The 15,493-nt window shown below is 41.1% G+C and overlaps 1 protein-coding gene across 3 annotated transcripts in view; it reads right to left on the minus strand.

Annotated features, from left to right (window-relative positions):
- Positions 1-15,493, minus strand: part of LOC109871091 (lysine (K)-specific demethylase 6A) — an 85,289-nt gene that overhangs the window by 63,641 nt on the left and 6,155 nt on the right. For all 3 annotated transcript variants that reach the window (XM_020461919.2, XM_020461921.2, XM_020461920.2), the window contains exons 3-5: positions 7,992-8,100; positions 6,543-6,592; positions 3,174-3,232 (exon numbers count right to left, since the gene is read on the minus strand). In XM_020461919.2, coding sequence (XP_020317508.1) covers positions 3,174-3,232; positions 6,543-6,592; positions 7,992-8,100 — 218 coding nt within the window. The remainder of the gene's footprint in view (positions 1-3,173; positions 3,233-6,542; positions 6,593-7,991; positions 8,101-15,493) is intronic.

Genomic DNA, 15,493 nt, shown 5'->3' on the forward strand with positions numbered 1-15,493 from the left:
TATTTTTACAATTTCTAAAAACATGTTTTCGCTTTGTCATTATGGGGTTTGCGTGTAGATTTATGAGGAACTTTTTTTATTTAATCAATTTAAGAATAAGGATGTAATGTAACAAAATGTGGAAAAACTCAAGGGGTTTGAATACTTTCCGAATGTACTGTATGTATGTATGTATGTATGTATGTATGTATGTATGTATGTATGTATGTATGTATGTATGTATGTATGTATGTATGTATGTATGTATGTATGTATGTATGTATGTATGCATGCATGCATGCATGTATGTATGTATTTTACACACACACACACAATTTTTTGGGGGTAGGCACAAAACTACACACACACACACATTAAACCTCTTTTTTGGGGGTAGGCACAAAACTACATTCATACATTCTTTTATTTTACCGGTAACCTTCAGACAAGTCCCGTGACTTCTGGGCGCAATAGAACAAAACGGAGAACACCATCATGTTTGTGTGAATCTCCCCGTTCCATAGAGTGGTTGTTCGTAGGTCAAACCATTTGGACGCTACAGACGTTTTCGTGAAAAGACCGTTCACCCGCAGATGCGAAGTGCGACACTGGCGGATTGAGACGCATCTAATGCCAAACTGATATCTCTAGCTTAAACTGAAATAATTTTATGGACATTTTCTTGTTATGAAACTTATAACAAATAACAACTTATAACAAATATTCGACTTTGGGGGGTTAAATACCAGCTTTAGCAGTGGGAGAAAACAGTGAGAGACAACGATGGCCGTGAACTGGATTACACACACAGAGCACCCACTGCAGTGTCAACAGCATCAAAACAAAACCACCCCTGTCAAGACTGTGTGCATGTGTGTGTGCACATGTGAGTGTGTTAGTTTGCAGAGAAATACACCCCGCCACACACAACAGAGCATATCACACTACATCCTCTTCCTCTCCCCACACTTTAACCTTTCATGACTATAACCTGAGCATGTACAGTCGTGGCCAAAAGTTTTGTGAATGACACAAATATTAATTTCCACAACGTTTGCTGCTTCAGTGTATTTAGATATTTTTGTCAGATGTTACTATGGAATACTGAAGTATAATTACAAGCATTTCATAAGTGTCAAAGGCTTTGATTAACAATTACATGAAGTTGATTCAAAGAGTCAATATTTGCAATATTTTTCAAGACCTCTGCAATCCGCCCTGGCATCCTGTCAATTAACTTCTGGGCCACATCCTGACTGATGGCAGCCCAGTCTTGCATAATCAATGCTTGGAGTTTGTCAGAATTGGTGGGTTTTTGTTTGTCCACCTGCCTCTTGAGGCTTGAACACAAGTTCTCACTGGGATTAAGGTCTGGCCATGGTTTCCTGGCCATGGCCCCAAAATATCGATGTTTTGTTCCCCGAGCCACTTAGTTATCACTTTTGCCTTATGGCAAGGTGCTCCATCATGCTGGAAAAGGCATTATTCATCACCAAAATCTGGATGCCCCAAACAATCGGAAAGGGGATTCAGAGAAAATTGCTTTACCCCAGTCCTCAGCGGTCCAATCCCTGTACCTTTTGCAGAATATCAGTCTGTCCCTGATGTTTTTCCTGGAGAGAAGTGGCTTCTTTGCTGCCCTTCTTGATACCAGGCCGTCCTCCAAAAGTCTTCGCCTCAGTGTGTGCAGATGCACTCACACCTACCTGTAGCTATTCCTGAGCAAGCTCTGTACTGGTGGTGCCCCGATCCCGCAGCTGAATCAACTTTAGGAGACGGTCCTGGCGCTTGCTGGACTTTCTTGGATGCCGTGAAGCTTTCTTCACAACGATTGAACCGCTCTCCATGAAGTTCTTGATGATCCGATAAATGGTTGATGTTGGTGCAATCTTACTATCAGCAATATCCTTGCCTGTGAAGCCCTTTTTGTGGAAAGCAATGATGATGGTACGTGTTTCCCTTGCAGGTAACCATGGTTGACAAAGGAAGAACAATGATTCCAAGCACCACCCTCCTTTTGAAGCTTCCAGTCTGTTATTCGTACTCAATCAGCATGACAGAGTGATCTTGTCCTCGTCAACACTCACACCTGTGTTAACGAGAGAGTCACTGACATGATGTCAGCTGGTCCTTTTGTGGCAGGGCTGAAATGCAGTGGACATGTTTTTTGGGGGATTCAGTTCATTTGCAAAGAGGGACTTTGCAATTAATGTGATCACTCTTCATAACATTCTGGAGTATATGCAAATTGTCATCATACAAACTGAGGCAGCAGACTTTGTGAAAATGTATATTTGTGTCATTCAAAACTTTTGGCCACGACTGTATACAGTGAAGGATTTCCTTTCCCTGAACTGTCACCAAAGTTCGTCATCCTAAATCCCCAGAAGCACCAACAGGCTCTAGTCTCACTGCATATAACATTTTCAAAGTTGGCTCATTCTATATTTGCTGTCAGCAGTGTTCAAGGCTATATTTGCTGTCAGCAGTGTTCGAGGCTATATTTGCTGTCAGCAGTGTTCGAGGCTATATTTGCTGTCAGCAGTGTTCTAGGCTATATTTGCTGTCAGCAGTGTTCTAGGCTATATTTGCTGTCAGCAGTGTTCTAGGCTATATTTGCTGTCAGCAGTGTTCTAGGCTATATTTGCTGTCAGCAGTGTTCTAGGCTATATTTGCTGTCCGCAGTGTTCTAGGCTATATTTGCTGTCAGCACTGCTCTAGGCTATATTTGCCGTCAGCACTGTTCGAGGCTATATTTGCTGTCAGCAGTGTTCTAGGCTATATTTGCTGTCAGCAGTGTTCTAGGCTATATTTGCTATAAGCACTGTTCTAGGCTATATTTGGCCTAAAAGTGGCAGAAGCAGTAAATGGCAACATTCTTCAAAAAACAAAACGTCATATAAAAACCATGACAGTACTGATAGGCTGAATGCTTGACTGACACAGTAATTCCGACAAGATAACAGGTAGCCTATTCCTCAACAGTCACTCCCACCCACAAGGGTTAAATGCAAACACACAGTAAAGAACATACAATAGCTAGACAAATGTATTGTATTACCACACAATTTCAGGACTAATTTCCACGAGGTCATTAAATGCTGAAATAGTGAAGCAAATATAAGTCTCTGGTCTCTAGCCAAAAAAATGCACTAGAGTGCAATGGAAAATACTCAGGATGTGCAGCTACTTACCACTGAAATGCGTTGTAATGGAAGTAAACCATACCAAGGCCATATAAAAAGGCAGCATTCTGAAAGAGGGGGAGAAAACAATGAGTGCAGAAACAGCACCAGAGCACTTATTTCTCAAACATCAATGTTTTTTTGGTTTTTTAAAGATGCCGTGACTGAACAACACTGATTACACACTCAAGTTTAAACAACATAGACCATGAAACCAACCAGAACCCTAATAACATTAAGTCCTGGTTGAGCAATCTCACTGGAAAGTATCAGAGGCTCAAAGGTCAATGGCTAACACGTAAACATCTCTCTGTGCCAGTTCCCTGTGGGGAGTCTGCGGGGGGTAAATCTGCTGCTCCAGTAAAACCTGCCCAGGTAGAGAAACATACCCGGTGAAACAAACCTACACACCTCAACACTGTCACTATATTACTGCACCAGATATGGTTTAGTTAACAGAGACAGAAACAGTAGCCCCCTCATCCCTGAAAGGATTCAAGTGCATTCTACTGTATGTCCATAGGGTAACTGGTAGAGTAGAAGCCCAAATACATACTTTGGTTAATTTCAAATGAGTCTGAAATTCACCTTTCAGGGGTAACTGTTGTGGCCCAGTTTCATATAACAAACTGTAGTAATAGTCAGAACTGAAACCGGTAGAGGTGTTAAATCTCTAACCACATCACCTCCTACTCAGACAAACACACAAATCAAGTGGAAAACCAATTGCACGTTCAATACCAATCAGAGGTAAATACTGCACATAACAACGCCATTCAGAGCGCTTCACTACCAAAACACGAGAGAGACCGTGAGAAGACTCACTGCACCATCTATGAAGCTTGGACTGAGGAGAGAGCAGGACAGGAAGGAAGGAACAAACTAATTCTGCTTCCACCAGCCATCAAAAGTGTTAAGTCTAGAAAAAGCTGAGAACAGCTGGGTTTTAGAAAACCCAGTTTTCTAAAACGCAGCTATTCTCAGCTCTTTCTAGACTTAAAGGGTGAGAGTGAGACAATCAGTGAGTTGAGAAACAGAGAGGAAGCATAAGTCAGAGTAAGGATGTTTCTGACAGCATGTTAGTCTATGCTACATATTCATTCATCTCATGTGCAGTTTGAAGTCGGTAGTTTACGTACACTTAGGTTGGAGTCATGAAAACTCGTTTTTCAACCACTCCACAAATTTCTTGTTAACAAACTATAGTTTTGGCAAGTCGGTTAGGACATCTACTTTGTGCATGACACAAGTCATTTTTCCAAAAATTGTTTACAGACAGAATATATTTCACTTATAATTCGCTGTATCACAATTCCAGTGGGTCAGAAGTTTACAGAAGATGGCTGCCTTTAAACAGCCTGGAAAATTCAAGAAAATTATGTCATGACTTTAGAAGCTTCTGATATCATTTGAGTCAATTGGAGGTATACCTGTGGATGTATTTCAAGGAATACCTTCAAACTCAGTGCCTCTATTCTTGACATCATTTGAAAATAAAAAGAAATCAGCCCAGACATCAGAAAAAAAATTGAAGACTCCACAAGTCTGGTTCATCTTTGGGAGCAATTTCCAAATGCCAAAAAGGTACCACGTTCATCTGTACAAACAATAGTACGCCAGTATAAACACCATGGGACCATGCAGCCACCATACCGCTGAGGAAGGAGATGCGTTCTGTCTCCTAGAGATGAACATACTTTGATGCGAAAAGTGCAAATCAATCCCAGCAGCAAAGGACCTTGTGAAGATGCTGGCGGAAACAGGTACAAAAGTATCTATATCCACAGTAAAATTAGTCCTATATCGACATATCCTGAAAGGCCGCTCAGCAAGGAAGAAGCCACTGCTCCAAACCCGCCATAAAAAAGCCAGACTACGGTTTGCAACTGCACATGGGAACAAAGATCGTACTTTTGAAGAAATGTCCTCTGGTCTGATGAAACAAAAATAGAACTGTTTGGCCATAATGACCATCGTTACATTTGGAGGAAAAAGGGGGAGGCTTGCAAGCTGAAGAAGACCATCCCAACTGTGAAGGACAGGGTAGCAGCATCATATTGTGGGGCTGCTTTGCTGTAGGAGTGACTGGTGCACTTCACAAAATAGATGACATCATGAGAAAGTAAAATTATGTGGATATATTGAAGCAACATCTCAAGACATTAGTCAGGAAGTTAAAGCTTGGTCGCAAATGGGTCTTCCAAATGGACAATGACCCCAAGCATACTTCCAAGGTGGTGGCAAAATGGCTTAGGACAACAAAGTCACGGTGTTAGAGTGGCCATCACAAAGCCCTGACATCAATCCCATAGAAAATTTGTGGGCAGAACTGAAAAAGCATGTGCGAGCAAGGAGGCCTACAAACCTGGCTCAGTCACACCAGCTCTGTCCGGAGGATTGGGCCAAAATTCACCCAACTTACTGTGGGAAGCTTGTGGAAGGCTACTAACGTTTGACCCAAGTTAAACAATTTAAAGGCAATGCTACCAAATACTAATTGAGTTAATGTAAACTTCTGGCCAACTGGGAATGTGATGAAAGAAATACAAGCTGAAATAAATCATTCTCTTCTATTATTATTGTGACAGTTCACATTCTTAAAATAAAAGTGGTGATCCTTACTGTCCTAAGACAGGGAATTTTTTACTAGGATTAAATGTTAGGAATTGTGAAAAACTACGTTTAAATGTGTGTGGCTAAGGTGTATGTAAACTTCCGACTTCAACTGTATCTGAGAGACCATGAGAGACAGAGAGACCCAGTTAAGTTCAGTCAATGTTTTAACCATTTCTTCCAGACTGCTCTCCCTCTTAGTTCAACCTGCCATCCTGCTCCGGTTTCAGCCCTTCCTTATGCTGGTCTCAAGCCCCAGCCCTCTCTCCCAGGCAGCTCCCTAACCCCAGCCCTCTCTCCCAGGCAGCCCCTGCCCCAGCTCCCTAACCCCAGCCCTCTCTCCCAGGCAGCCCCTGTCCCAGCTCCCTAACCCCAGCCCGGGATAGATCCCCCAACTCTCTCCCAACTCTGCAGCAGTGAAACCCAACACTGTCTGCCCCCATCACTGTCAAACCCCCAACACATCATTTCACCCTCCAATGGGCACCACTGCAGAGTGAAACTTTAACATCCATCCATCTCTTATCCACCCACACTGGGAACAGGGAGAAGCCACACCACCAGAGAACTGGTGGCTGGCCTGGCCAGGTCAAAATGTCTCACCAAGTTTGACCTATGAGGTGACCCAGCTACTGGAGAACAGCTGCCCTTGTCTAACTCCATTCTTTATTATCATCACAGTTGTTTTATGCCAAGAGAACCAGGGGTCATCAGCAGTCAACAGCTAGACGTACTTGGATACATGCTGTTTAAGTAGCAACTCACCTTCCAGTAGTCCGACTGTAAACTGTAGTATCTCTGGTATGCAGATAATGCTGAGAGAGAAAGAGAACAGTTACTGAAAACAAATACAATGGGGTTACAATAAGTTTACATTTCACCATCTCCATAACATAGATTCTTTCCATTCAATCTTGTGGTGCCACTACCTCAAGCAATATTGGACTGAATTTCTGCCCAGGGCATTAAAATAAACTGTTATTTGAGGTTAACACTCCCAATAAACACGCATTCCAAAAAACACACAAATGAAATGTTAAGAATACTAGAGAGACATCTTCAGGCAACTCCGTCAGACTTTTAGTCATAGAAAGCCTCGAGCCATCTACAGACAATGGCAGTGGAATTGCATAACGGAAGAGGAGAGAATGCTCAGACAATCAAGTGTGATAACAGAGAGAGCAGACCCCTCCACATTAGGTGCGTGAACATTTAAATGAAATTGAGATCTTTAACGCTAAGAAAAACCCATAACTGAAAGAAAAAAAAATTGTGTTTGTTTTTTCACAAAATTAAAATCACAGTGCACTGGTCACAAAACATATTTCCTGTGTTATAACCTAACTAGACGATAGGCTATGAAGGCCTGGAGTCAACACCGGGAGTCGACGTGCCAGGAGTGGAGGAATCAATTTTTTTGGAGTCGACGCTCCACCACTACGTTAAAAGTTGGAAAAATGGAAAAGAAAGGCAAGCAACAGCAGCAAAGTCCTGTATGGCAATACTTTGAGAAGTTAAATGAAGAGGAAATGCAAACTTTGAGATGTGGAAGTGAGGTACAGTAAAAGGTAGTACATGTGCAATGCTTAACCATCTGAAAGGGACCGTGAGACCTAAACCGTTGCTGACAGCAGTGCAGAAGCATTGTGAATTCACGTGGAATTTTATGGATTTCTCTTATCGTTTTAACCAGAAAACCAATAAGTAAATGGCTGTTTAAACATTAAGAACATTTTTACATTTCTTACATCCCTACTCCACATGCAAACATGACAGTCTAGTATATCAGTCTTTTTGTACGTGGTTTGTGGAGAGTAAGAGCGAAGGCGTGTAGTCTGGCTGGCGGATGCTGCTGCTTTAAATCCCAATGTCAAAATACTACATTCTGCCAAACATACAATTACAAAAGCATTGCTGTTACATTAAGGACAAAACTAAAAGGGCTGCAGTAGCCTAAATTGATTCGCTGAATGTCAGCTGCAATTCAGACATTTACAGCAAATTGGTACAGCTTAAATTCAGGATGTGATCAGTCAATCAACTCAAATGTCTGGTGTGGACCCTGTGTGTGTGTGTGTGTGTGTGTGTGTGTGTGTGTGTGTGTGTGTGTGTGTGTGTGTGTGTGTGTGTGTGTGTGTGTGTGTGTGTGTGTGTGTGTGTGTGTGTGTGTGTGTGTGTGTGTGTGTGTGTGTGTGTGTGTGCATGCATGTTCACCTTTTGGATAGTCCTGCAGGAGGAGGTTGAAGTGGCCCAGCTGGCAGAACATCTCTGGCTCTACCTTCCCTTCTGCCTTCAGGATGGCAGAGTCATAGCAGCTTACAGCCTGGAGAGAGATGGGAGAGGAAGGTTACATTTGAATCATTTCAACACCCCTTAGCCTATTAGACAGTGGCCTAAGGAAGGTCCACAACTTTCAGAAATCCACACCTAAATCTAGGCCTAAGTCTCCACAAAAAAAAAAAAACTTCTGTAATGCCAAGAAATAGTGATGATTGCAAGAGGAACTTCAAAACAATAACAGCCATCCAATCATTTACAAAGAGCAACACGCAAGTCCATCGCCTAACTTGAATATCACTGAACCATATGATTGATCCTCTCATAGAATAGATACAGGTATATGGCAGAGGATGACCCAGACACATACCAAACGAATGTCCTTTTCAGCGGCCAAACAAATCTTCCAGATAGTTAGAACCACAGTAAATCAAAAGAGGGAAGTGAGTGTGTTTGTACCCAGTTTTGCCGAGTGTCAAATGAGAGAGTAGCTCCTAGAAAACGGCCAGTGTGCTAGAGGCTGGAGCCTCACTGGGTGAATAGGAAGGACGCGCAACACAAGCTTGTCATCATCACCAGGACATAGCCTCGCCACTCAGCCCAAAGCATGTCATAGAACGAGAGCAGTCTGCCTAAGCCATTTCAAATCATTCAAATCCTCCAACTTGATATGAAAACGACATTTGCATTCATTAGATTTGTTATCCCAGTGCAGGAGCAATTGTATTCCAGGAACCTAGAGTAAAGCTGTGTTTATGTGCTCCTCCTTTAACCCAACATGTCCAGCGTCCACTGACACTGCAGAGCAGGTACTGTATTGACTACGGAGTAGAGGTCGACCGATTAACCTGTTGAGTGTAGGTGGCAGTATTTTGACGTTTGGATGAAAAATGAAACTGCCTATTTCTCAGGCCCAGAATATAGAATATGCATATAATTGTCAGATTAGGATAGAAAACACTCAAGTTTCCAAAACTGTCAAAATATTGTCTGTGAGTATAACAGAACTGATATTGCAGGCGAAAAACTGAGGAAGATCCAACCCGGAAGTGCTGTTTTTCCTGAAACCTCTCTATTCCATTGCATGCCTTCCCTCCATTTAAAAGGGATATCAACCTCCTTTCCCTATGGCTTCCACATGGTGTGAACAGTCTTTAGACATAGTTTCAGGCTTTTATTCTGAAAAATGAGCGAGAACGATCACTTTGCGTCAGTGGATGGCTGGGTGCCAGCAGAGTTTTGCATGCGCAACAGCTTGGAGCAGACATTTTCTCTCTCTCTCTATTGAAAAAGCTACGGTCCGGTTGAAATATTATCGATTATTTATTGTAAAAACAACCTGAGGATTGATTATTTAAAAAAGTTTGACATGTTTCTACAAATTTTACAGATACTATTTGGAATTTTCGTCTTCCCGTCATGACCTGCACGAGCCTGTGGATTTCTGAAAAATAAACGCATAGAGGTTTTTGGATATAAAAATAATCTTTATCGAACAAAAGGAACATTTATTGTGTAACTGGGAGTCTTGTGAGTGCAAACATCCAAAGATCATCAAAGGTAAGCGATCCCTTTTATTGCATTTCTGACTTTCGTGACAAATCTACTTTGCTGCTAGCTGTTTGTAATGTTTTGTCTGCTGAGAGAGATGTCCTAACATAAACGCTTGGATAGCTTTTGCTGTAAAGCTTTTTTGAAATCTGACACGCCAGGTGGATTAACAGGCTATGCTGTGTTTTGCTATATTGCACTTGTAATTTCATGAAAATTTTATATTTTTAGAAATTTAATTTAGCGCTCTGCAACTCAGCGGATGTTGACGAAAATGATCCCTCTAACGGGATGGGTGCGCCAAGAAGTTAATCGGAATGGCCGATTAATTAGGGTCGATTTCAAGTTTTCATAACAATCAGAAATCAGTATTTTTGGACACCGATTTTGCAGATTGTTTATTATTATATTTACACCTTTATTTAACTAGGCAAGTCAGTTAAGAACACATTCTTATTTTCAATGATGGCCTAGGAACGGTGTGTTAACTGCCTTGTTCAGGGGCAGAACGACAGATTTTTACCTTGTCAGCTCTGGGATTCAATCTTGCAACCTTACGGTTAACTAGTCCAACGCTCTAAGCACCTGCCTCTCATTGCACTCCACGAGGAGCCTGCCTGTTACGCGAATGCAGTAGAAGCCAAGGTAAGTTGCTAGCTAGCATTAAACTTATCTTATAAAAAACAATCAATCATAATCACTAGTTATAACACATGGTTGATGATATTACTCGTTTATCTAGCGTGTCCTGCGTTGCATATAATCGATGCAACGCAGGGGGATGATTTAACAAAAGTGCATTTGCGAAAAAAAGCACAATCGTTGCACGACTGTACCTAACCCTAAACACCAATGCCTTTCTTAAAATAAATACAGAGGTATATATTTTTAAATCTGCATATTTTGGCTAAAAGAAATCCAGGTTAGCATGCATTATTAACCAGGTGAAATTGTGTCACTTCTCTTGCGTTCATTGCACGCAGAGTCAGGGTATATGCAACAGTTTGGGCAGCCTGGCTCATTGCGAACTGATTTGCCAGAAACGTATGTAATTATGACATAACATTGAAGGTTGTACAATGTAACAGGAATATTTAGACTTAGGGATGCCACCCGTTAGATAAAATACAGAACGGTTCCCTATTTCACTGAAATAATAAATGTTATGTTTTTGAAATTATAGTTTCCGGATTCGACCATATTAATGACCAATGGCTCGTATTTCTGTGTGTTATTATGCTATAACTAAGTCTATGATTTGATAGAGCAGTCTGACTGAGCATTCAAACAGCACTTTCGTGCGTTTTGCCAGCAGCTCTTTGCAAGCACAGCGCTGTTTATGACTTCAAGCCTATCACCCTAATGGCTGGTGTAACCGATGTGAAATGGCTAGCTAGTTAGCAGGGTGCGCGCTAATAGCGTTTCAAACGTCACTCGCTCTGAGACTTGGAGTGGTTGTTCCCCTTGCTCTGCATGGGTAACGCTGCTTCGAGTGTGGCTGTTGTCGATGTGTTCCTGTTTCGAGCCCAGGTAGAGGCGAGGAGAGGGATGGAAGCTATACTGTTACACTGGCAATACTAAAGTACCTATAAGAACATCCAATAGTCAAAGGTACAGTGGGGAGAACATGTATTTGATAACCTGCCAAATCGGCAGTGTTTCCTACTTACAAAGCATGTAGAGGTCTGTAATTTTTATCATAGGTACACTTCAACTGTGAGAGACGGAATCTAAAACAAAAATCCAGAAAATCACATTGTATGATTTTTTTGTAATTAATAGAATTCTGTGAATAACACTTGTATCTTTTATCAATGTTTATTATGAGTATTTCTGCAAAATCACCGGATGTGTTGGAATCAAAACATTACTGCACGTAACGCGCCAATGTACACTGAGATTTTTGGATATAAATATGCACATTATCGAACAAAACATACATGTATTGTGTAACATGATGTCCTATGAGTGTCATCTGATAAAGATCACCAAAGGTTAGTGATTCATTTTATTGTAACGGTTTTCGTCGTCTGAAGAGGAATCAGACCAAAGCGTAGCGTGGTAAGTGTTCATGATTTTTATTTACACTGAACACTAAACAAAAATAACAAAGCGAATAACCGAAATAGTCCTGTAAGATGCAAAACACCTAGCTCTAAGGTCAGGGCGTGACATTTATCTATATTTCTGTATTTCTGTGACTCCTATCTTTGGCTGGAAAAATGGCTGTGTTTTTTTGACTTGGCGGTGACCTAATCATATGTTGTGCTTTCGCTGTAAAGCATTTTTCAAATCAGATACGATGGGTAGATTAACAAGAAGTTTCTTTCATTTGCTGTTTTGGACTTGTTAACGTGTAAAAGTTACATATTTCAAAAAAATATTTTTGAATTTCGCACGCTGCCTTTTCAACGGAATGTTGTCGAGGGGCTCCGCTAGCGGAACGCCTGCCCTAAAAAAGGTTCAAAGTAGAGGTTGACCGATTAAGATTTTTCAGCGCAGATACAGATTATTGAAGGATCAAAAAAGCAGATACCGATTAAATCGGACAATTTTAAAAAATGTATTTGTAATAATGACAATTTCAACAATACTGAACACTTATTTTAACTTAATATAATACATAAATAAAATCAATTTAGCCTCAAGTAAATAATGAAACATGTTCAATTTGGTTTAAATAATGCAAAAACAAAGTGTTGGAGAAGAAAGCAAAAGTGCAATATGTGCTAACGTTTCAGTTCCTTGCTCAGAACATGAGAACATATGAAAGCTGGTGGTTCCTTTTAACAGGAGTCTTCAATATTCCCAGGTAAGAAGTTTTAGGTTGTAGGAATTATAGGACTATTTCTCTCTATACCATTTGTATTTCATTAACCTTTGACTATTGGATGTTCTTATAGGCACTTTAGTATTTCCAGTGTAACAGTATAGCTTCCGTCCCTCTCCTTGCCCCTACCTGGGCTCGAACCAGCAACACAACGACAATTAGCGCGCGCTAACTAGCTAGCCATTTCACTTCGGTTACACAAGCCTCATCTCGGGAGTTGATCGACTTGAAGTCATAAACAGCGCAATGCTTGACGCACAACGAAGAGCTGCTGTCAAAACGCACAAAAGTGCTGATGGAATTCATATTTACGCGCCTGCTTCTGCCTACCACTGCTCAATCAGATACTTAGATACTCAGTCAGATATGCAACGCAGGACATGCTAGATAATATCTAGTAATATCATCAACCATGTATAGTGAACTAGTGATTATGATTGATTGTTTTTTATAAGATAAATGTAATGCTAGCTAGCAACTTACCTTGGTTTACTGCATTCGCTTAACAGGCAGTCTCCTTGTGGAGTGCAACGAGAGAGAGGCAGGCCGTTATTGCGTTGGACGAGTTAACTGTAAGGTTGCAAGATTGGATCCCCCGAGCTGACAAGGTGAAAATCTGTCGTTCTGCCCCTAAACAAGGCAGTTAACCCACCATTCCTATAGACTCCTTTTGCAAAGAGAGTCCTACTGGATATTCCGATTGGAAACCATGTCTCCAAAGGGGCATAATGAGGACTTTCCCAATAGCCATTTCCTGGGAACACCATCTGATTCATGTATCATTATTACAACCACTGTTGGGTATTGCAACATACGTTTTGTTTACGTGATTTGAATGGTTATACAGGTATAATATTCACACAATCAATGTCTCAATTATTTCAAGGTTTAAAAACCTGTCTTTAACCTGTATCCTCCACTTAATCTACACTGATTGAAGTGGATTTAACAAGTAACATGATTAAGGGATCATAGCTTTCACCTGGATTCACCTGGTCAGTCTCACGGAAAGAGCTTGTTTTGTACACTACATGTATATTGTATTTGCGTTGCCCCTTTCAACTTAAATATGTTTAAAAAACGCCCTAATTCGTGCTTGTCTTATGTCTATAAATATGGGTGTGGTAAACTTCCTGTGAAATGACCTGACAAAGATCCTAGCAGGGTGGAAACGTTTATTCATAAAAGGTACGTGGTGGAGCTTATGAGTGTGCAGGCTTCATTTCTTTTACAATGAACAAAAATATAGATATGCAACCATTTCAAATATTTTACTGAGTTACAATTCATAGAAAATCAGTCAAATTTAATTAATTAATTAGGCCCTCATCTATGGATTTCACATTACTGGGAATACAGATATGCATCTATTGGTCACAGATACCTTAATAAAAAAGGTAGGGGCGTGGATCAGAAAACCAGTCAGTATCTGGTGTGACCACCATTTACCTCATACAGCGCGACATCTCCTTCGCATAGAGTTGATCAGGCTGTTGATTGTGGCCTGTGGAATGTTGTCCCACACAATGGCTGTGCGAAGTTGCTGGATTTTGGAGGGAACTGGAGCCGTCTGTCGTAAACGTTGATCCAGAGCATCCCAAACAGGCTCAAGGGGTGACATGTCTTGTCAGTAAGAACTGGGACATTTTCAGCTTCCAGGAATTGTGTACAGATCCTTGCGACATGGGGCTGTGCATTATCATGAAACATGAGGTGATGGCGGCAGATGAATGGCACAACAATGGGCCTCGGGATCTCGTCACGGAATCTCTGTGCATTCAAATTTCCATCGATAAAATGCAATTGTGTACGTTGTCCCGTAATGCCTGCCATACCATAACCCCACCATGGGTCACTCTGTTCACAATGTTGACATCAGCAAACCGCTGATTATTTTGACCACGTGTCTGCCTGCAAGCGGAACATCTTTGCAAGTGTGTGAGTGTTTAGGCTACCTGCCCCTTCCAAGCATAGGCTACTGTACTGACGTTACAAAGTGATTCAGAAGACGGGGAGAGAGATTTTTTTAATTAGCTAGAGAAGAATGAACTTATTCAATGCTAATTAATGATACTGTAGGCCTAGTTGTCACACGTGTCACTTTAGACTCATTAACTACAAAAACCTTGTTATCTAGCTAGCTTAAAGGACATTCAAAGTTCTTCCATAGAAGTTGCTCCTCCTAGGTATAATTATGTGGGCCTAATTCAGATAATCTGTCAGAACAAAATGCCCAGCGCTTCAAGCCTCTTCCTCAACCCTCGCTCGCCCTCTTCCCACCTGCAACATTTTTGTCACATTTTGCGCAATAGGCTAGTGTAGCCTATCACGCATGTAAACAACTAGCTTGCCTACTCTATCCACACTGATTGGTGAAGTAATTGAATTAGTTAATGTAAAAAAATATATATATATATATAATAAATTAAAAACCTGGTGGATTTCACAGGTTAAAAAAGGAACCGAAAGAAGAAAAAAAGTTGTTTTATATTTTGGGGGTTCGAACCGGTTCAGCACTTTATTTTGCTGGTACGAACAGTGGAGTGGAACAAAACAAAAAACAATTAGTGGTTATGTTAAGATCTAAACCATTGTGAAATAATTTAGGTTCCAACCTCTGCTTTAAACACAGTGGTCCCCCAGCCAACCCTGGTCCTGGAGAGCTATGTGGTGGCAGGCTTTTGTTCGAGCCCAATAATAAACACACACCCAGGTTTAGTATTCAAACATCTGCCAAATGACCAAACAAAGAGAGTGTTAGTACAGTACTAGGGTTGAATGGCGGGAACCCGGTTACCGAGATTTACCGCCCAAAACGACTCCCTTTTCCCAGGATAAATAACAGCGAGAAACTGGTCAATTCTAATAAATTATTTATATGAACAGCATTGCGTGAAATGGAACTGTTAAATTACATGCCATGTCTAAATCTGGCTTCTCTATGGCCTCTGCATAATGAATCACCACTCAGGGTGGGGACAAAGAGACCATCTCAGAATGGAGCGCAATTCACACTTCATGTGTAGACCTAGGATCTCATCATGACAACTTTTTCTTG

The sequence above is a fragment of the Oncorhynchus kisutch genome, linkage group LG26, assembly GCF_002021735.2.
Source record: "Oncorhynchus kisutch isolate 150728-3 linkage group LG26, Okis_V2, whole genome shotgun sequence".
NCBI classification, from domain to species: domain Eukaryota; kingdom Metazoa; phylum Chordata; class Actinopteri; order Salmoniformes; family Salmonidae; genus Oncorhynchus; species Oncorhynchus kisutch.